This window comes from Aptenodytes patagonicus, chromosome 1 (assembly GCF_965638725.1).
Source record: "Aptenodytes patagonicus chromosome 1, bAptPat1.pri.cur, whole genome shotgun sequence".
Classification (NCBI taxonomy): Eukaryota; Metazoa; Chordata; class Aves; order Sphenisciformes; family Spheniscidae; genus Aptenodytes; species Aptenodytes patagonicus.
Window position 1 is genome coordinate 223272472 of NC_134949.1, and position 23016 is coordinate 223295487.

The 23016-nt window shown below is 43.5% G+C and overlaps 1 protein-coding gene across 7 annotated transcripts in view; it reads left to right on the forward strand.

Annotated features, from left to right (window-relative positions):
• Positions 1-23016, forward strand: part of TENM4 (teneurin transmembrane protein 4) — a 624775-nt gene that overhangs the window by 263502 nt on the left and 338257 nt on the right. For all 7 annotated transcript variants that reach the window (XM_076328426.1, XM_076328432.1, XM_076328425.1 and 4 more), the window contains 2 exons: positions 299-587; positions 5812-6081. In XM_076328426.1, coding sequence (XP_076184541.1) covers positions 365-587; positions 5812-6081 — 493 coding nt within the window. In that variant the 5' untranslated portion in view covers positions 299-364. The remainder of the gene's footprint in view (positions 1-298; positions 588-5811; positions 6082-23016) is intronic.

Sequence of the window (23016 nt, forward strand, 5' to 3'; positions counted from 1 at the left end):
ATCACTTCCCATGGAAAGAAGACACAGAAAATCACAATCGGTTTCAAATCCCGAAGTGCGTGCCCAGTTCAGACAGATGCAGGTTGCTGCGTGTATGTGTCCTGCTAGCTGTGGCAATTATTAAATGACTCACACATAATTGAGACTTGCTTTCCAACGGTAATTGTTCTAAGAGGGTTTTCTTGCAGTCCATTAAGTAGCCTCTCTTTTGTTCATTGCAAGAATGTATAAAGAAGGCAAATTAGCCTTCAGGTGCCCAAAGGCACCTAGATCCTATTTCTTTTATTCTCTCTTTCAGGTTATTCCAATCTGACCACCACACGAACGTCATTATTTTAATGCTGAATACTCAGACAAGGGTGCCATGGATGTAAAGGAAAGGAAACCGTATCGATCTCTGACTCGGCGCCGCGACACTGAGCGCCGCTACACCAGCTCTTCAGCTGAGAGTGAGGACAGCAAGGTACCCCAAAAGTCCTACAGCTCCAGCGAGACCCTGAAGGCTTATGATCAAGACTGCAGGTTGACCTATAGCAATCGGGTCAAAGACATGGTGCACCAGGAGGCCGATGAATTCTGCCGAGCAGGTGAGTACATTTCAGCAGATGCTGCTGCAAGCAGCGTGAGTTAACCACCAGCTGAGCGCTGGGGCCGGGTGGGAGGCTAGCTTTGAAGGACTCTGAGGCCAAAAGCAAGATATAAGGAAAGAGAGCAGCAAGGAACATCCTCATTGTATTGCACAGACGTGGGATGCGTGCAAACCAATGTCCTTAAGCGGGATACCACTAGCCTGTGTTCATTAGCATCTACTAAGATACATTTTCTCTGTCTTAGACTTTCTGCCTCCAACAGCCCTTTGCCACTTCCCACCATGAGACCAGACCCCCTGTGCGCATGCTGCGCACTACTGACATGGCGTGGAAAGTCCCTGCCTGCTCAGGAGACCTTTTCACTATGCCATGTGCCTGCTCTGTCATGAAGGAAGTCAACAAGGATCCTGAGGCAAAAGACAGCCAGGGCAGAGTGCCGCTGGCCACGTTGTCCATCTGGGCTACAGCAAAACCCAAGAAGCCTGGAAGAAGGGAGGCAACTGAGCTGCAGACGGGCTGAACCACCCTCAGCATTGTGCATGGCCTGCAGGCTGTAGGTTTGAGATGGGGACATGCTCCAGTATTAGAGGAGTGGTAAAGAACCACCTTTAGGACTTTTAGGACTCTGTTTAGCAAATCTGGATCACAGGACCTGTGAAGATGTGGAAGTTCACGGGTCAGCATGGGCTCCACAGTCCTAACAGAGATTCCAGCTATTCTCCTTTTTATTGCTAGCCTGAAGTCAGTGCAGTTATATTTTCACTGCTGCTGTTGCCTACGTGAGGTAGATTTCTGGCCCCTGCTATAGTCTCATCTTCATTTTTCTGTAGAGACACAAGTGACTTAGTTCAGAAACCAAGCAGGGCTTCATATAAATTATTTTTAGAAGTCCATCAAGAAAAGCATAAAACGGCAAAGTGAGTCAAATGGAGTAGGCAGCATTCCAGACAATGAGCATAAAATAGCTGACCCAGGCTGCTCTGAGCACACCCTCTGCAGTTTGGAGAGGCTGATTCCCCAAAGGGAATGCATACAACTGCACTCCTTTAACTTGGGGGCTGCTTAATTTCACTCTTCAAACACCATGCAGTTGTGGTTTTGATGCAAGACTCATCTTTAAAGCATGCACAAGCAAAATGACTTGCAGAAGTATCTTTGCGCACATGGCTTTGGTGTTTGTACTTCAGGATAACTGCAACGGGCAATAATTAACAAAAGGGCCAATAGGTGTTGTAAGCAATACTTTGCAATCATAAAAGGAGTTTCCCTCTTAGCAACTCTGAAGTACTTCATCCCCTCTAAGGAATCTATGAAGTTATAAAGAAGAGGAAACCTTTAGGTCATTGAGTTTGCTCACTTCATACAATGTATTCACCATGCAGGATAGATGTGAATTAGTACAGGTCAGCGGTTTTCAACCTGAGGGTCTATGAGGCCATGCAGATCCACGGACGTCTCCTAAGAAGCCCACAAAAGATAAATAAGAAAAGCCAGTCTGTTGACAGGGAGTATAAATTTGCTATATACAAGTTCATATTTCCCTAGGAAAATTTTGTAGGGTACTGAGAAATAGTAAAAAACACTGGTCTAAGTGGCTGAAATTAATTGAGAAGACATTAAGATTAACCACATCAGGGCACCAGTTCTACTTCTGATATGCCACCCACAGATTTTTCAATTTATCATTTTCTCCCAGTTTATCCTGAGAGTCCCAAGACTGGCCTGAAGGCTGTTAACAATTACCCCAGACTTTCTGTGCCACATTTTCCACTGGCACAAAGCCATGAATGGACCTCACTTTGTGGTGCTGCTTGGGCTCATGCCAACTGAAACCAAGACTTATTAGCCTGCTCGACATCATCAAGGCAAAGTGAATTTCTCTCCTGCATAGGTTTGAAAGGCAGGGGAGGGAAACATTTCAAATTGACCAAATAAATTCAGTAAATAAACAAGTCAGCATTTAAATGGTTTTAGCTAGAGTGAGAGTGCCAGCAAATGTGCAAGTCAGCACAGGAAAAAATAGACCAGATCTGAATTAAAAAGTCTCAGATATTTATTATCTTCCTTTTATTGACTTGAGTTCTTCCAGCTTAAAAGGCAACAGTGAGCATAGAATATGAAAATCGATGCATCTCCTGCTGTTTATTGCAAATAAATTTGATTTTCAGTTAATTGTAGCAGTCATTTTTCATAATTTATGAGCTGCTGTTACTGAAGAGCATCAGCCACACTGCACATTGATGTGTCTAATGATGTTGAGTGTGGCTTGTTTCAGGAGAAGGTGGAACTCACCATCAGTGACTGAAACGTGCAAGCAAAACCAAAAGATGGCGTTTTCCAGTATTCCACAGAGGATGGTTTAAAAACTACCTGGTCTTGCACAAAAGTCAAAACTGGAAGAGACGAGCGAAGTCTCTGTGGAGATACTGCTTCCTTGCATTTATAACTTAGGTCAAGTTCATTTGCTACCTCACGCCGTGGAGTAGCAGAGGATGCTCTCTCAGACCGCTCTGCAATCAAGTTAAATGGATTAATTTGCCACAAGCTTGCACTGTGCTCCCGGAGCAAGGCCCTAGGATTTGACAGAGGTGTGAGCCCCAAGCAACCTTATCTGTCCACTCTGTCTGAAAGCTTTAATCTTGTTTGGTCAATTAAAAAGGTGTGAAGTTCATGAATGCTTTATATAGTCTGAGTGCTCTCAGCTGTAGATCCGTAACCAGCTAAACCATGGTTATTTCCTCCTGACGTCAAACAGTTCCTTCACTGAGATTTACATGGAAATGTTGTCCAGTCCCATTATTCACCTTGCATTCAAACATCTTCTCTCTGTTCACTATGAGCTGCAAGGCCAACTGAATGAAAAAGTGTAGTGAAATAGCATCTACTTCGGGCTAGCTGATCATTTGATGCATGTGTGCTATAATCCAAGAGACCTTTCCCATGCAACAGGGCTCAAGGACAAGCCAGGGTGTTTCCACAGGCATGAAACCAGACTCTGGAAAAGTAGAAATCTGACTGTTTCTATTGCATACACATTTTCCACCATGTGATATTTAATATCAGCAAATGAAAACGTGAGGAGAGCCACATGCATGTGTGGTTTTGAGCAGGGAGAGAATCATAACTCAGTTTTGGATACAACCTTGAGGTCCAGACCTGACGAACAGATTTCAATAATGAGTAGATATGAACTTCACTCTTCAAAGCTAGGTTTGGGCCTGAACTTTCCTGGAAATCATGCATTCAGATTTATCTGTTTGAGGGTAGGAAGGCTCTACAGAGGGATCTGGACAGGCTGGATCGATGGGCTGAGGCCAATTGTATGAGGTTCAACAAGGCCAAGTGCCGGGTCCTGCACTTGGGCCACAACAACCCCATGCAGCGCTACAGGCTTGGGGAAGAGTGGCTGGAAAGCTGCCGGGCAGAAAAGGACCTGGGGGTGCTGGTCGACAGCCGGCTGAACATGAGCCGGCAGTGTGCCCAGGCGGCCAAGAAGGCCAATGGCATCCTGGCCTGGATCAGAAATGGTGTGGCCAGCAGGAGGAGGGAAGTGATCGTGCCCCTGTACTCGGCCCTGGTGAGGCCGCACCTCGAATACTGTGTTCAGTTTTGGGCCCCTCACTCCAAGAAGGACGTTGAGGTGCTGGAGCGTGTCCAGAGAAGGGCAACGAGGCTGGTGAGGGGTCTGGAGGACAAGTCTGATGAGGAGCGGCTGAGGGAACTGGGGTTGTTTAGCCTGGAGAAGAGGAGGCTGAGGGGAGACCTCATCGCTCTCTACAACTCCCTGAAAGGAGGTTGTAGCGAGGTGGGGTCGGTCTCTTCTCCCAAGTAACAAGCGATAGGACGAGAGGAAATGGCCTCAAGTTGTGCCAGGGAGGTTTAGATTGGACATGAGGAAAAATGTCTTCACTGAAAGGGTTGTCAAGCACTGGACCAGGCTGCCCAGGGAAGTGGTTGAGTCACCATCCCTGGAGGTATTTAAAAGACGTGTAGTTGTGGTGCTTAGGGACATGGTTTAGTGGTGGACTTGGCAGTGTCAGGTTAATGGTTGGACTTGACGATCTTAAAGGTCTTTTCCAATCTAAACGGTTCTATGATTCTACGATTCTATGATCTTGTCAAAATATGCCTGAGCTGCAAACACCGCTCTAAAACTGAGTCTGTGGCCTGTGCATAGATTTGGCAGGTTCCACCTCTGTTTTTATTGCAGGGGATTTACTTATTGAAATAATGGGAAGAAGCCAGCTAGACTGAATGTGATCACCGGTGTTGGTATTTGGCCATGATCCAGGGCCTGATGCCTCCTACCAGTTATAGATAAAGTTCCTTAATCCAACCCATCAAGGCGCAGCATAACAGGAGCAGGGGTGCATTGTGCCGTACCAATGCACGGGGCAGCTAAAGGCATTCACGGGTGGCCAAAATCTTTTAAAGACATTCAGGACTGAAAAAGAAAAGCATGCATTAATAAATAAACGTGGATTAAAATGGAGCCACTAATTGCTCTCTCCAGCCTCCTTGTGCAACTTTCCAAACAAAGTATGCTAATATTTGAAGCCTCATTCACATCGATTCGGTCTGATTTTGGAGCTCTGCAGGTAACTAGACATGAACTCAAGAGTAATTTTTCAGGTTATATTTTTAGTCAGCTAAACAATTGCATCTATTTGCAGCCAAATAACCTCTGCTGTGATTGTATCAGAACGAATAGCTAAACCCAGTCAAAGTGTGAGTGGTCAGCAAGGGGAAAGTGAGATTGCCAAAGGAAATTTAAATCCCCAGTATGTAATTTCGGGGATTTCAATGAGCAGAACTCACTCAAATTTCCTATTGTAGTAGAGTTGTCAGGTGTATGGTAGGACTTTTGGTCATTGCGTGCCTTATTTTGCTTTTCTCCCAAGAAATTACTTTTTGCCTCTCCTAAAGAATTCCACCATTTCTGCATCTGTCTTTGCTTTCAAATTTGATGATTTCATTGAACACGCCCTGAGTTTTTGTCAGGTTCTAGAAGCAGGAATCCAGCTGCTTTTTGGTCTTGGCATGGTCACTTGGTCTCCCACTAACCAAGACCACAAAACAGGGGAATTTTTGGTATGACGTTAGGACTTGGGAGCTCTTGTGCCCCACTTGAAGACAGAGGATGAACAGTTCTGCCATTGACTTGTGCTAGATGAAACCATCCCCTGTTAAGGAGTAACCAGGCCGCTGTGTTTTCTCCCAGGAGCCAACTTCTCTTTGCGAGAGCTGGGTCTTGAAGACGTGACGCCCACACATGGGACTTTGTACCGGACTGATATTGGGCTGCCTCACTGCGGCTACTCCATCAGCGCCGGCTCGGATGCCGACACGGAGGCAGATGTGGTCATGTCGCCCGAGCACCCCGTGAGGCTCTGGGGACGCAACACCAAGTCTGGACGCAGCTCCTGCTTGTCGAGCCGGGCCAACTCCAACCTCACCCTCACCGACACGGAGCACGAGAATACTGAAACCGGTAAGTGGTGACAGCACATGCAATGTCAGCCTCGAGCTCTGCGAGGAATGCCTCTTCTTACCACTCCACCTTAATCTTCCTTAGGTTTTGTGTTGGGTTTTTTTTATCAGACTCGGTGAAAACACTCTTCTAATAGCCCCATGTCGTGGCCTTTTGTACTGTCCTACAGAGTGTTTGTTAATAAACTGCTGGAGAAGCTCCTACTTATTTATCACAGCGACAGAGATCATTAAGTGGCTGTAATACTCTCTCTGCTTTTTGTAGCGACCTTTCAGACAAAAAGCATTTAAATCTCCCCTCCCCTGGCTGCTGCTGCTCTTATCTTTGCTACAGATTTTCGGGGCAGATAATTTCCTTCTTTTCCTCACCGGTGCCTTGACAGGAGCCGTTTCATTTATGTAAATCAGCTGACTGCTCTCTGAAGGAAAACGACGGTGAAATATTTTTAGAGGACTTTTTCTTTGTGCGAAATAAAAGCTGAAGGTCACAGATTTTTTATCTCTGTAACTTTGTGTCCCCAGCTGCGGGGACTCCTGCATGCGTTTTGTAGGTCTGCGAACCTTTTGGTCAGCAGTTCTGCCAAGCAGTGTAGGAAGGAGAGAGGATTTTGATTCAATTGCAGCTTGACCCGGGTGTTCACACAGCCCTATATGCCTTTGCACCTTTAATTCAATTATGGCACAGCCTGCTACTTAATATAGCCGCTGCGTACAAGTCATCGGGAGCTTGAGCTCAGTGCAGAAAGCTGATGTGAAATGACTGTATTGCTTGTTCTCTTTATGCTTTTTGCCACAGTATTATAGTGACAAATGATGATAACTTTTCCTTGGGAAGCCATGACACGGTGAGACATACACCACCCACATGATTTTATGTTTAACTCCAACAAAATTACAGTAGAAGCTTATTAAGTTTCTGCTCAGAGATAATGATATATTAGGCAAAGTTCAAAGATAAATGGCCTTGTGTTTAAAGGATATACAGAAGAATCTTTTTAAATTATCTTTACAATATTTTTTTAAGTTTCTTAGTGTAGTATCTTACAGCTTTGCACCCGTTAGGGACAGGCAGACATGCAGTGCCAGATTATATCATTTTCCTTCCAAGCCTTGTGTTTAGATGAAAAACAGGGGGATCATCAGGGTCAATTAGAGTTTTGCACACTCCCAAGAAATCACTAGAAAACAACCAAAAGCAAACACCTTGCGCTTCCATCCCATTCTCCTGTATCTAAAGCTCTCTCTTGTGCTTTTCACGGTGGTGTATGAGCAGCTGTGATCCTACCCCATACATTTTTCTTTCCACGCCTACTAAGAAAAGCAAAGTACACAATTTTATTGGGTTTTTTTTAAGAGAGAAGAATTACATTAGCTGCTGGAGTCTTTTTCACTGGTTTCCGTAATGCTATCTCTACATGTGCAAATGCAACTTTGTACCTACAGATCACTTACAAATGAAATTATATTAGCAACAACACATTAGCAACAGCACAAGCCTTGAAAGGTTTTACTGAAACTAATAACAGAGGCAATAGTACTCATGTCAGGACTGAGACAACCTCCAGTTCCTCTTCCCTTAAATTTAATGACACACTAACCATTTGTTGAACCACCACTTCCTAGCAATTAGAAAAGGGAAGACAGGAAGGTAGAGAACATACCTGCAGGTTTTTTAAGTGCTGTACAAATGTAGAAGGAGTTTCTTTGGACCCTAGGCATTTGCAGTCTTAGATGTTGAGTGTTTTGAATGAGAAAGGCTATATCATACTCAAAAATACAAAGTCTGTGTAGCATAAATAAAATCTAGAGAGCGGTGCTGCCCAGTATGTAATTGTTTTGTTCACATAGACAAAAAAGAGGTGGTAGAACTTGAGGGAAAATATTATGATCCAAACTGTGCTGTTGGGGAGCTTCAGCTGATGCTTAGACTTCCCTGGGAAGATACCAGAGACATCAGCCAGGTTCAGGTCAGAAAAACTAGTCCAGAGCTTAGAGAAAGACATAACATTTCAACATAGGGATTGCAGTTGAATTTGTGGTATAAACGTATCAAAACAAAGGTTGCAAGGGAAGAAGAGAGGAAGGACTAAGGACAAGTCTTAACTGTACACAAAATTTGGACATTTTCATTTTGTAATTGCATGGCACAGATAAAGGTGTGAAAAACTTTTGCACACAAACCCCTCACAACCTGAAACCTGCTGTTGGAGAAAATGAAGCCTGAGATCCTCTCAGAAGCTTTGTCTAGCAAACGCAAAGGTTGCTCTGTGTTTCCTCCCTCTGCACGGAAGCAGTGTTACTCTGGGCCCTCTGCTGCTAGCTATCACACAGGCTATTTTGAGAAATCCCAGATTTATAGGAGAAATGTTTTCAAGAAGACATGAAGTTTTGCTAATGGCAGCATAAAGTAACATAATGCTATGACTCAGTTTACAGGATACCTTTATTAGTCAATATTAATTGTTGACAGTATTGATAGAAGTTATAGCCTTTAGCTGAAGTCAATATGGAGCTTTATGAACCTGCCATCAACAGAAGATTTTATGGGGCCCATTAAACCAGCTTTTCCAATGAAGGTTAACGTCAGCAATTTTCATGCTGTTCATTATTTATCCAAAATAAATAATCAGAATTTACTTCTGATGTTTGTAAATCCAAAGCTGTCGAAGCACGGTTCTACCGGCACATTTATTGTGTTCTTAGAAAATGAGAGGTCTGGCTCCCTCGAAAAGCAGATTTACTTTTATTTCAGAAGTGGTGATGCCTTGAAGGAACAGATACACTGCTCAGTAAGTGTAGCCACAATCCACCCCTCTGTCTTTAAGGAAACCGATGAAGTGCTCTGGTTCCATGGCATATTACAGTCCATAAATCACTTGCACAGGCAGCTGGCATGAAAAGCCATGCGTTGCTTTATCTAAACTGTTCCCAGGCTTTCCAGGAGGTTGAATACTTTTAATAGGTTAAGAGTTTGTTTTTGCTGAAGAGTTAGCTTGAGTTATAACTCTGGCATTGCCCTAAGTTCAGATCCTGCACACCCAAACAGCCCCAATGGCTCCCCCTCCACTGGGCAGTGCTTTTCGCTCAACCTGGATGGTCACTTTGCAGAGAAAGGGGACAGAGGTGACCACTCAAGTTACTGCACCTTGTCCAGGGATAATGCACTCACTCTGTGCTGCTAATGTAGCAGGCACTTCATGTAGCTGAAGGGTTACTCTGCAGTGTGACCATCTAGGCTAGGCTGAAATTGTGAATTCGCGTTAACAGTTCAGACCCGTGCACAGGGAGGAGTCTGGTTCCTGGAAGTCTAGCAATGAAGTTAGGAGAAACTCTTTCCTATACTAGTTCGCACTGTTTCTCAGCAAGACTGATTGAAGCAAAAGAAGTTCCTGAAGTGGTCATTTGGATCTGAGCCTGGAGTTAACTGGCATTACCTTAGGTAACCCTGAACAGGCTTTGTACTGAGCCAGCAACTGTTCAATATAGAGAAGAGCACAATGAAGGAGATCAAGGTAATAGTCTTCCAGAAATTGACTTATTTTGCAGCAATTCAGTCACATACTAAAAGCAAAATACTTCTAATCATAAAGACATCATCATAAAAATACAGTACCACAGAAGAATTTATGTTGGAAGGCATCGCTGAAGGTCTCTGGCCCAGTTTCCTGCTTAAAGCAGGGCTAACTTTGAGCGTCTCCCAGGATGGAGAGGCCACGACCTCTGTGCCCTAGTTCTGGTGCCGACCACGCTTGTTGTGAACAACTCTTTTCCTAAGAGCTAGTCAGAATTTCCACTGCCACAACTCGTGTCCATTGCCTCCCATCCACTCACCGAGCATCTCCAGGAACAGTCTGACTCCATCTTCTGTATATCCCCACACCTAAAATAGTTAAAAGACAGCAGCTAGATCTCCCTTTAGCCATCTCTGAGCTGAACAAAGCCACCTAGATCCTCCTCTCCTTGTAAATGGTTTGTCTCTGCCTTCAATGTGATAAAGAGTTTACTGGTTTATTCAGCACAGTCACTGCAGGATTACTTTAGACCTGGATCAACAGCATTGTTAAAATTTGTCTGTGAAAGTGGAGTTGCAGCCCTTCTCTGAAAAAACTAAGTACAGTTTAACTTTTGGCTATTCCAAAGAAGCGGGGGCAAACTAAGGATTCACTTTAGTTTTAATCTGGACTTAGTGTTAATATCCACCAAGGCACATAGTTGGTTAAATATGAGAGGGAGCAGGAGAGAGGAGGAGCGGTTTTCTTTGTTAGCAGGACAAGGCAGCAGTGATTAATGCTGTCTACATGTGCAGAGTCTACATGTGCAGAGTGGAGCTGATGTTTCTCTCTGTCGTCATCTCCTCTTGGGAAGAATGTGGGCAGTATCAAGAGGCCAGAAGGATCTCACAGGCAGTTTGGGTAACATCAGATGGCTCAAGACAGTTCAACTGAGCTGGAGATGCCCAACTGTGATATATTGTGTAAAGAAATTCTTGCAGCAGAAGCGTTGCTGAAGTGTGGCATTTTCTTGTCTAGCAGACTGAGAGATTAGTAACTTGAACTAAAATTCCAGATCTAACCACTCTGGAAGCCAAAATTCAGGCTGCAGGACCATTGCTGTCAAATTGTGCTGTGCTGCAGAGTCGGGTCCTTCTTTCCATCTTCACAATTCAAAAATATGTAGGAAACGTGTCATCCCGCAAACAATTCTGCATGCATTTCGTGTGTGCAAAAGGGGTGAGAATGGCATTGCTGGACTCAAATCTCCCATTTAGCAATGAACTGGATGCAGGTACGATCAGCCCCAACACTTCCACCACGCATCTGTTGGTCACCTCTGCTTAGGAAGAGCAGTTTAATCTCAAGGTCCATTTGTCTTTGGCTTCCCCTCTGGAATCACCAGTCAGTGCCAAAAGTGGTATAGTGACTATAGCAATACAGACACTTACTCACTGGTGACAAGATTAAGAGCACCAATTCATTTTACATTGCCGGACCCACATCCTACAGAGAGGAATAATTTTTCTTTTAGTCACTACTGTTCTGGGATGCATTTAAATGAGCTTTAAAACTGTCAAGCAACCAACCAGCCCAATATCCAAACCTGCTCTCCAAGCTTCACCAACTTGACCAGAAAGGTAGTGAATATGTTATGGTTAACTTTTGCTTTCCCATCAAATAAATTGCCTTTCTGGAAAATTCTCATAAGTTTTTGTAAAACTGAAGCGTACTGGCAATCAGGAGCTGGAAAGCTCACATGATAGCTCTGCCTGCTCTACCATCAGAGACCCAACTCTTAGCCATTTTAATTGACATAATACATGATTTAAAGAGCATTTCTTGCAGTAACTGCCACACTTTCTGCTTCCACGCTGCCTAAGCCATTACTGTTGCTGGAAGGAGTGCTTAAGAAACTGCATAGGAAATTAGGACTCGATAGAATTGAATGCTTATAGAAGGTATTTAGAAACACAGGGGTACATTACAGCAGGAAATAATTAAAGACAAGTCTTTCAAACAAGGAACATCAAAGAAATGATATAATTTTATTTCTCCTGGGTAGTTAAGAAATCTAACTAATGCTTTCATTTATTCAGTGGTGTCTGATACAGACCTCACTGAAGCCTTTGAATACTCCCATTGCCGTCAGCAGTGTTAGATCAGGTCCTAGGTGTATGGGGGTACCTAGCTGTTTTTGTAAAACAGTCGGCGTGCCAGCGTGGTATAAATCCCAGTACTCTTGGTTAAACACACTGCAACATGCTGTTTGCTGCTAGGTGTCTATACATTTTGGCTTCTTATGAAATCAGAAAGCTGTGCCGATGATCAAGCCACACACTCCAGAATTTCATCAGCTTTTTCCAAATATTTTCTCTTCAGAGCTGTTTTACAATACCTAGGGGAGCTATAGGCAAACAGTAATTATTTCTGTGTGTTTCTCTTGTTCCCTTTGGTTGTCCAGAGCTCATCTCCTGTTGCCTATACTTGCGACCAGAGGCCTTGCAAGGTTCTCCTAAATAGCCCTGACCCTCTGCAGAGGAAGGATTTTCACTTGGTCTTCTTTACATCCACCTTCCTGTTTCCCAAATCATGTTGACCCAAATCACTGGCCCAAAATACAATTCAATATATCAGTGCAATTAGCACTGCCAGAATTACTGTGTAATCTTAGCATTACAAATTATTTGTTAATACCCCAGTTGATAATCCATGGTGACTTTTCTTTTTATTACCGTGTTTTGCTGAGTAATTTCCTTTCAGGCTTCATACACTCTATTGTTAATATTGTTACCGTGGTTGCAGCAACATCATCTTTTTTTTTTTTTTTTCTCCTTTGAATTAAATAGTGCATTATAAAGTACTTCCAGTAAATAAGTGTGTGCTTCAGACATGCTTCTTCTGCAGACCATGTAGGCAAAAATATGATACTCAGACTCCGGAGAATTCAGAAAGGAGATTTTAAAAAAAAAACAACTTTCTTCACGATAAATAAAAAAAAAAAGGAATGTGCTATGAGCTATACTTTATTAAGCTTCCCTTATGCCTTTTGAGTAGGGGAAGACAAGAATAAATTAGAATTACCTGGTCAAGACCAGGCATCTGCTGGCTGTCATCTTTCACTTGCCTCCTATTAGTTGCAACCTTAATATTAACAAGATGTTTCAGCTTGAAATAAAAATTAGCCAGAACCCTTACCACTAAAGATCCATCATCAATTGCAGAAGTTAGTGAAGAACCACAAAAACGAGTAGCAGATCCAGAAGGGAATTTTCACTAATCCCCTTCCCTGTTTCAGCTCCTCAAAATTCTTATACTGCTCCTTTCCAGGTAGGATTTGCAAGAAATTCCCCATTTTAACAGTACATGGGGATTGCTTGGGTATTGCATCCTACTGAAGCTGCCTTATAGAGATACTCAGAGACTTGGTGATCACTTGAAATGTGAAGGTCGGGGGAAGGAATGTGCCTTCAGGCTCTCCAACCGTAAAGATACTAATATTCCTATGAAGAATATTAGTCCTAAAAAGGAGACTTTAGCTACACGACCATCCCAAATGCTACATTCTCAACTGAAAAATGGCTCCCTTGAAGGCTGTTACATCTTCCTTACTTGTGATCTGACTTTCTAACCACTGACAGTCTTGATGATGGATTCCTCATATTTTCTGTCCTCTTATCTTTTTTTGTCCTTTGTAGACATTAGTCCTGAGAAGCTTCCTGAAAGTGAAAAGGTGAGGCACCACCTCACTTCTTCACAAGAGTCTCAGAGAAAGTTTTACCCTGATGGGACAGTAAATCGATGGGGTTTAGGGCAACAGACCCTTAATCTCCCTCCACAGTCAACTAACTCCCCTGTCCAGGGGGTGTAAAACAGCCTTTCAAATGAGGAAACAAGTGGATGCCACAGGCTCTCAGGCAGGATTCAACCCACCCAAGAGCCGATTGTCCCTTTGGTAACACCTAGCTCACCCCAGGGACCGCAGAAGGAGCCAGCGGCATCCGTGCTCCCAATTTAGGAGGTGAAGGTACACGGGATTAATCTGAGTTTAATAATTCAGTTGCTGCATTAGTGATCAGTACCTTGACTTGGTTCCACGGTGAAGGAATTCCCACCGATTTCTAGGGCTAATCTATCTCATCACTGGCCTGTTTGCCTCTAGAGGAAAACAAGTCTTTCCATTTTCTTTTTTTATTATTTTTATTCCCATATGGCATGTCCCATAGAGAATGTATTTTCTGTATTACTGTAATCTGCGTCTGAAAGGATGCTGACATTAAAACCCTTCACAATTTTATTCTGCTGTAACGAACTGCAGTTCAATATAGGTTAGTGTGTCGGTTTCACGTGATTATTGTGATGATGGTGAAGCCATTAAGCAGGGGAAAAAAGGCCCAAACTCTAGAAACTCATTACTAGCCTGAATATTGGGGGAGAGAGCATGTAGAAACAACATTAACAGGTAAGAATTTACTGTTCTTTTCAATTACGCTGTTAATTTTTGTCCTTTCCTTCACCACTTTAAACTGCCTTGTCATGGAGATTTTTTTTTTTTAAGGAAAATAATTGCATTTAGTAATATTGCTGGTGAGCTGCCAAGTATTCTGGAAGTAAACCTGTGCATTTTTTACACTATTTCCAAGTGCCGTAAATAACTTCTTTTGGTGTGAAACACCCTAGGGGGAATGCAGCTAGGTTCAGTGGCAAAAGACCTATTGCTCTTTTAATAGCAATACTTTGCTTCCAGCCTGCTTTTAGGGTGGGATTTGTGTGCAGTGCCAAGGGGCAATGGCTAATGCCATGGAGTAAGGGTTATGGTCAGGACACCGAGGGCCATCAGAGCTGGTGTGGACATCAGCGCTTGAGTCACGATGGACCTGCAGCTCGACGGGCATTTGGAGCGGGATTTTGCTTTTAGGGCCAGAGACGAACTCCATCCTAAGCAAAGGATTGAGCCCTCCTGGGATAGATGAAAGAGAAGCAGTGTGGAGAAAGGCAAAGGATTATAAGGAACAATAAATCCAAACAAGGAAGGGGTGATGGCTGAAGGCTCAAAATGGTCTGATATCCATCTCTGCGGCCAAAGGACTGCTGCCCTGCAGTTAAGCCTGCTGGTTAAGCATGGACCAGGGAGCCAAAGCCTGTTTTCCCTTTGCCTTTTCCTCTTTTTCTGCTTCATCCTGGATGTGCAGGGGTCACACCAAGCTGCAATGGGCAGGACGTGTCAATACACCATCCCAGCCTTTCAAAGACGTACAACGCTATTTCCTGCACAGGGGAAAGGCGTACCAGGCTTTCTCCCCAGTTTGGCATTTCCAGATGCTCATGTCTGTATTTCTGAATTCCCATTTGGACCACTGCACCTGCGTCTAAACCGAGCACACGGAGTGTTAGTCCACATCTGGTCCAGTCTCCTCCGGTGCCCCTCGAGGTATCTGGCTTTGCTGTTTTCCGTGACGATGCGTCTCCACCCATAAGCAGAACAAAGTGAAAGGAAAGAGCACGTTATTTTTGTTTTACCCATGCCCAGAGGTGTGCAGTGAGCTCCAAATAAAGAAAAGCACAGCTTCTGCCATGAGAATTTGTTCATTAAAATCTCATTGCTTTATTTCTCAGAGGCTTTTGATTAACTTTTAGGCAAAAATGCCATTTTATTCAATTCAGGGCAGTGATTAAAAATGCAGCGCTGCCCTAATTCTGCAAAGTTTTCAGTGTTCCTTTGAACTGCCCCTAAAAACTTTAATTATACGCTTTAAGGCAGGTTGTTGGTTTGTTTTGTCCATCCCAGCACAGATCATTTTGAAACATGTTTATAAAGAGAAAATAATAATTCCTATCTGGTGTTCATGTAGAGTAAACATTTTACAAATGTAACTTTGTTATGGCTCAACCAAAAATAAGTCTTTGCCACATGTCTAAATTATACAAAGACATTTGGGGAGCAGACATGTTATGGGACTTAGAGAAGGGCTGCTTTTGGGTAGGCACTGGACTCCAGTTTAAGAGATTTAATCCATGGCTCTGCTACAGAGAGTGCTTAACCTTGGCTGTATCACTTCATTTCTCTTTCTTTCTTTATCTCAGTTCCCTGCTAGAAAATAAGGATTTTCCTTCTTTTTTTTCTCCACCCCCTTTTAAGTTGTGAACCCAAATATTCTAATCAAAGATATGGACAGCAGCAAATAAAGAAACTGTACTCCAGTTCTACCTGAATTTTCAGCGCTGAAGTGTTTAAAATGTTTGCTTAGGCAGCCCCTCAAACATGACTGAATATCTTGGGGGGGGGTGTGAAAAAAAAGCTGTTTTTTGTTGTTACTATTGATACATTTATTTACAAGCCGTGGGTTGAGCGACTGTGATGGGGAGAGTGTCAAAAAAAACCGTGCAGCACGAGCCATTATACAAAAAGCTCTCCTGGAGATCACAAGAGCTTCCCGGTGCCTCTAATGGTCACGGGCGCCCATGGCACTTGCTGAAAACAGCGTGAAAGGCTCTGAAATGTGCCGTCACTCCCCCGTCGCAGCACCCCGGCGGTGGCTGTTCTCTCCCCTTGCAACTCTCTCCGTAGGCGAGACCTTTTCATGCCAAGCAGCACGAACTGGCAGCCAGGGCAGCCCTCCTCGCTGCTGTATTTAGTGACCCCCCCAAAGTGCCACAGGGCTTCCACACCCAACTTCAGCGGTGGCAAACTCAGAAACTACCTACTTCATCAAAATGACAGCTTTCTGCTGCAATCAGAAACACGCGCTTTGATTTCTGCCCTGGTTTGGTCTCTTTGTAGTGGGGGAGATAGAAACGTTAATTTTTTTTAGCTTAAGTTAAATAAACGTTTCTTCTTTTAATAGCTAAACTGCTTAAACAAAATGGGAAATTATGGCAGGCCCAGCTAAGGCTTAAATTCAGAATAATACGTTAAAGACTTGTAAATCATTCTTAGATCATCTCCAAGCAACTATGTCTTAACTGCCAAGGTTTTAAGGAAAGCCAAAGTAGTGGATTGGCTGCAGTCTCTGGGCGAACACCTAGTGCCAGTCTGTGGAGGTGCCAGATCAGCTCCTGACAGCAGCTCTGCTTCTTCTGCAGGTGGAAAGGGACATTTTTTTCCTCATCGAGTCATTCAAGTAGATCAGCTCAAAGAGCATGTACAGAAGTCAGAATCCACCAGCAGTTGAAAAGGAGGGGAGGGGAAGACCTGCACAAATAAAACCAGAGACAAGACGTATTATAGTGACTTCTAGGACGCACGATATCTGGGCAGGCGACTGGTTTAAGAGGTCCCCAGTTGCCACCCCGGGTACCTGTTCCTGTGCCCTTGCAGGGGTTCTCCATCCCCACAGTCATGCCGGTGCAGCCGCTCATGCGGTCCAACTCTGATTTACCCCTAAAAAGGTGTGATTTAAAGCCTTTCCTCAAGGACGGGGTGTCAGCGCACCTGAGATTTCACAAATCCCGTGGGACCACAGCCATCCCACATAGAGAGGTCAGTTCAACCCAGGGTAGGGCAGCAGAAATCCCACCCAACAGAAAACCTTCCCGATTTGGGTCAAATAAGGGCCAGTGGCTGAGGGTGGGGTAGTGAAAACACCTGGGAGCTATTTAAGCCAGTACTGCCAGCGAGGAAGAAGCATTGCTGAGCTCTCTTGGAAATGCACCTCTGTTCCAGTTCCCCAGCGACAGCTAGCGCTGTCTTTGTTAATGCCAATTCATTTTTTGTGCAAGACTTATTTTCTTCTCGTATCTCCAGCAGGTTCAAGTACTTTTATTACACTCGGTTTGGGAGGAGGGGGGTGAAATTATGGCTGAATTCCTGTTTCCATTTAAATGCAGCTTGACATGAATTCCAAATAAATGAAAAACATAAAAAAAAAAAAAAAATCCAGCAATCATCTACTGAATAAGAAATCTGTTGTTCACCATTTTCTCTCCATAACAAATGTAAAAAGTAGGAATCTGAATAAATACATGCTAAACTATATAATTGCTGAAATAAATATGTATAGATATAGGATATTCTTTGATTTAGCATAAAGAAGCAGCAAATTATACCAATCAGTGAGAATCAACCGGTTTTAAAAGAAAATAACTGAAAAGCACACATGCAAAACAAGATTAAAACTGATTATTTAAATCAAGATTCTCTGTTTGCTGGTTTAAACCATGATTACAATTTAAATCAAGCCACCTTGCCACATATAGTTTAAGGACAATGATTTTCCCTTCTTATATAATGTGCAGATTTTATAGCGGACAGAGCCTCGTGCTGCTTGTAAGGAACGTGGACGTATCGAACCTTCATCTCCAGCCACATTCTTCATTTGGTTCTAGTTTGGTTTAGGTGTTTGAAACAGACAAATGGCAATCCTTGGCTGAAAGACTGGGAATCTGGAAACCCACAAAAAAATCTCCAAGATGCTTTTTCTTTTGGGAGCCTTAGGATGGAAATTAAATTGAGATTCAACTGCAGCCCCGCAGCCAGGCTGCGATGCTGATTCCCCAGTAACATGGGGGCTGGAAAAGCAGCCACAGCCCAATATTAGAACATTAAGGGAAATGTCTCCCTCTTTCCTAGGTACCACCTCTTTGGATAATTACATTCCACTTAACGAAATTCCCTTTGCACCTGCAGTTGGACGGGGTGTTTTTCCTCCATTAAATTGCTCTGTTTTGCTGCTGTGCTCTACTGAGCAGCTGTTAATGTTCCACCCCAGAGGTGTCTGCAGTTCAGTGATGGGTGAAATGATTAAGGCTAGCGAGGCACTTGATCATTCGGAATGAAAGGTGCTACATAAACATACCCCATTAGTTTTATTAATGCTCAACAAAGCAAACTTTTCCTGTAGCTGGTTCAACTCCTCCTCAGCATTTAATACAACGTGTTCCCTCTGGGAGAGATGGCAGGTAAACGCAGCACACGTGCGGTTTGCTGGATACATTCTTCAGCTTTCCTTAAAGAAGCCTGTTTCCCAGACTGACGATTTGACCCATCATATGCTGGGGGACTGCCATGAAATGAGTGCTGTGTTTGTAGAAGTTTGAAGGAGTGTTAATCTTGGGCCACTTCTCAGGAAAAGGAAGGCGATGACCTTGGGCATTGCAGACTTTTACCCTGGCACCAGAAGAGTAGAAAACTCGGCATGGGATCAGTCTACAAACTGAAGAATAGGGAAAGGGCTTAGACGAATGCCACCTGACGGAGTTATAAAGAAAACGGGTCTTTTCAGGCAAATCAGGCTTCAGTCTTTAAGCACGTTATAAGTTTGGTTGATAAAGAGAGGGCTACTTACATGTTTGCAAAGTGTTGAGTTCTGCGTGGCATTGGCTCAGGTATCTAGATAAAGGTTGACATAGACATTTATGCAACCAGAATATAGATGTATATATTTTGTAAATCAATATGCCTAAACCAGACTTGTTGTGATACACAGCAGCGGGGGAAACATGCTCTCCTTGCTCCCTCCCAAGTCTCGGTGTCCCTCAGCCCCATCTGAATATTTTTGGCTGTTGACTGGCCATGAAGCGTGGTTCCCCCTGAGGAGAGTCCTTGCCGTTCCGTCTGCATAGGACCCCTTCCACTGGTATGCTGTCTGCTCTCAAATCATGACAAATTTGCTTTCTTTGGTCATTTTCCTCCTGCAAGAGCTGTGAATGGAGAAAGCAGAAAGCAGAGATCAACTCACAAAAACTCCACGGCTCCTATTAAGGCTGAATGGGATTATTTTCATAACTCCCTTTGATGGGGATCATGCGTGTTTGTGGAGAGATATTTTCTTTCATGTGAGCTGGCAGCAAATAAGCTGGGTCCCATATGAATTTTGGATTATTAACCCTCTTCCTGCTCCTGTTAGACCTTGGGATTTGTGTGAACTGAAGCAGAGCCCTGGTGAAACATCAGTGGACAGTCCTACCCCTTTAGTGTAAATGCATGAACCAAGTCCTTATTTGGTCAAAAACTAGCAATGTTTTGACTAAAAAAAAGAAAAAAAAAAAAAAAGGAAAAAAATATTGCTACATTAATTATTGGATAGAGAGTTTCTGGGGCCAAAAGGGTAGTTATTGGGGCCATAGGTATTGGAACTCAGTATGATGTTTTTGAACATTTTAGTGGTTATCTAGTGGAAAACCTAAACTCATGGCTGGTAAAGTGCGCGGACATTAAAACTAGATAGAATAGTAAACCAATGCAAATAAAAAGCTGTAAGGACAGGGCCTAAACAGGCACAGTACAATGCAGGCAGCTGCAATGATCTACGGCTGTACAGGAGTGGAGAGCTATTGAATGCAGCAGGGTGACAGCCCGGAGGTCTTGGCTCTGTAAAGAGTCACAGGGTCAGGGTAAGCAGCCTCCCAGCAGCATCTCAGTGCAACGCTCTTGGTGTCTTTCAGCTCGGTACTGGATGTCTTGCTGGAAGGCAAACAAAATGAACAGGACAACTGGGTGAAAGCAGCTGTGATATGGAAGAGTTCAGGCTAACTTCTCTCTGTAAGCTGCACGACTGTGGAAAAGATCATTTTCCAAAAGTATATTTGAGAAGGATTTAGTGCTTTTTTCCTAGGGAGATATTTTACCACCTCAGAACCAAAGGAAACTTTATTTGGAAACTTTTTGGAAGAGCCATGGTCTGGACTCTGAAGCAAATGCAGCCCCCAATCATTTTTATCCCAGTCAGTGGAGTCTTTGCATTCTCAGCATCAGATTATGGTTGGTCCCACATGAGCACAAAAGGTAAGCGAAGATTCAGGAAGTGTTCCCAAAGACACCCTAGACCCTAGCACCTATTATTGCCCCAGGGCAGTACCCCAATAGATTCATGTCCCCATAGGCAGTGATGAACTGAGTCTTTAACCTTCTTTTAGCTCTTTTCTTCTGGACTGTCTCACTGTGAGTAATGTTTTCCAAATATTTAACGCTCTCACGAGCCATGCCCTGTTTATCACTGTCCTCCCTGAATTGGATTTGGTTAATTCATTCTTGGCTTTGTCTAAAGTTCTTGCAAATACATTTGCATCCTTCAAGAGAAGAATGTCCAGACCGTGGTAGAGGTGGGGAGATGTCAATACCCCTTTTCCCCAGCAGACACAGAGAGCAGAGAGATTCTGCAGAGGAATCGCTCGGGTGCTTTCCTGGAGAAACTACTAAAAAAATCTCTCCCAGAGCTGCTTCACAGATTGATGTCTTATCGATGGTGGCATGTGGGGGTTGAGAGGATAGGAGGGACAGATGGTCCATACGGTTCCTTTGAGCTACAGCCAGATTCAAAGAAGAAAAAGGAAGATTGGTGAATTTCTGGAAGAGCTTATTTCCTCCTTGGACTTGAACAGGGTGTTGAAATTCATCCAACAGACTCTGTAAAGCCTTTTGGATTCGAAGAAGAAGACATAGATCTACAGCCTCATTATTGCTTATTCGGCTGTAAAACAAGGGCTGCAAGGAAGGAAGGAGACAATAGGGTTTGCTTCCTTCCTGTGTATGCGAGCTCCTCTCCAATTGGAAATTTACTGATATGGCTGTTATGAAATAATTATTTCAGCATCGTTTCTTTTGGCACAAGTATCTGTCTGATCATTCTGATTCCACGTAGAGAGTTACTTCGAAGTGAATATTTCCAAATAATTTTCCAGGAATAATTATATTGGTACATTTCCAAGTCTAGATAAGCCTATGAATAGGATTCCAGAATAGGATGAAACAAAAAATTAAAAATGAACAGATTCTTTACTTGCATGTTTTCTGAAGTATGCAGACATACCTTCCACTTGCAAAAATACTGTCTGAAAGCTGGTTAGTGACTCTGTTTTCTAATAATTTTTAGTAAGACTGTTAGGAATTACAGGGAATTCAGAGAGTCACTAGCAGGAAGTATTTTGAAAATATCACTGTGTTAGGAAATCTGGTATGGGAAGACTAGGAGTTAGGATTTGTCAAAGTCCTGTGCAGCCCTGCAGAGAATTAGGAAGCAGTCAGTAATTCCCTTCATCATGACATGCCATAAAACCTCTGAGATGGCACTCGAAACCATTGAGATCACAACCCATTTGGGCAAGAGAGAGAAGAACAGAAGAACTTGGCTTTGTCCATCTGTTACTGAAGGGCAGTTGTCGGTGGCTGTTTACCTGTTGCCCCCATGAAAATGGCATCACATATTCTTCCACGCTAGCCCTCATGCCAGGCCCTGCAAAAAAAGGCATGACCTTGCCCCAGGGTCATTTTTCCTGTAGTGATTGCATGAAAGGTTTCAGAGGTGGGTTGTTGCAGCGTCTGTTTTACACAGCTTCAGGAAAAAAAAATCTGTTGCATGACTCAGGCTCATCCAGCTTCTCCTCAGCATTTACTGTTTCTTCCACTCAGATTTTGCATTCAGTATCCTTACTCAAACAACTCTATTTCCTCCCTCCCTTTCTTCACCTTTATTTCTTCCTGATGAGCAATTCAGACAGCAAACTGTTCCTCTTCTTCATTCCCATGAGTGACTCCATTCAAAGTCCTGCCCATGTTCTTATTTTCTTGGCAGAGCTATATTCAGTGAATGCATTTGTTTCTCTAGCTAGAGAACAAAAATATCTGCAAGCAAACTCATTTCCCTCCCGAACTGCTTAGGAGAGTAGTGCTGGGAAGGGGGAGGAAAGTGCTTTGTCAAGTGTTAGAGGAACAAGAGAGACATCTTCTCCCCCCCGACATCCCCCCTTTATTATTATTGGGAAGACTCTGTTAGTCTCTCACTTCCTTGGGGACTAGAAACATCTTGAAAAGATCTTTCATGCAGGCAGATAACAAACTCACTGCAGAGCTGCATCAGAAAGGGAAAAATTACTTGCTAGTAATGATGTTTATCACAATCCTTCCTCCTTTCCCAAGCCTACAAAGAAGCTATCTCTCATATAAAGGCCAAGTCTTGTGCTTTTTTTTCCTGGCAAACTACCCATTGCACAAATTCAGTGCATGTAAGCTTGGCTGATGGAAGTTTTACCCAAAAAGCGGGTTGAAGGAGATGACGGTGTGGGCCAGTATGATTTATCTGAGATAGACTTGATCTGATAATACACACCTCAGAAAAAGCCAGGTCACTTCTGCTCGATGAATTGGCACGAGGGCTGTTCCCACAGAGAGGCAGAATTGGTGAAGCCTGGGCCAGATGTCGGGGGGGCTCAGACTTCCACTGGACTGAACTCGTCAGCGGAGTCCGCTCGGCTTTTCATCCCACCAGGACAGAAAACACAGTTATGTGGCACAGTCAGTCATTGCTTTGAAGGAGACTTTGATTTCATCTGCTCTGCATGGATGTTAAAAATCTCACAGTGCTTTAATGGGAAGGCTGACCCAGGTGTTTTGTGCTGAAGTGTCTTTCTCGTTAGCAACATATAGTCAGTGCGGAACCAACTGGCTACCGTCCTCAACATTACAGGCAACCGCATCCTAGAGTAGGATGTGTTAATTACAGTAGTAATTA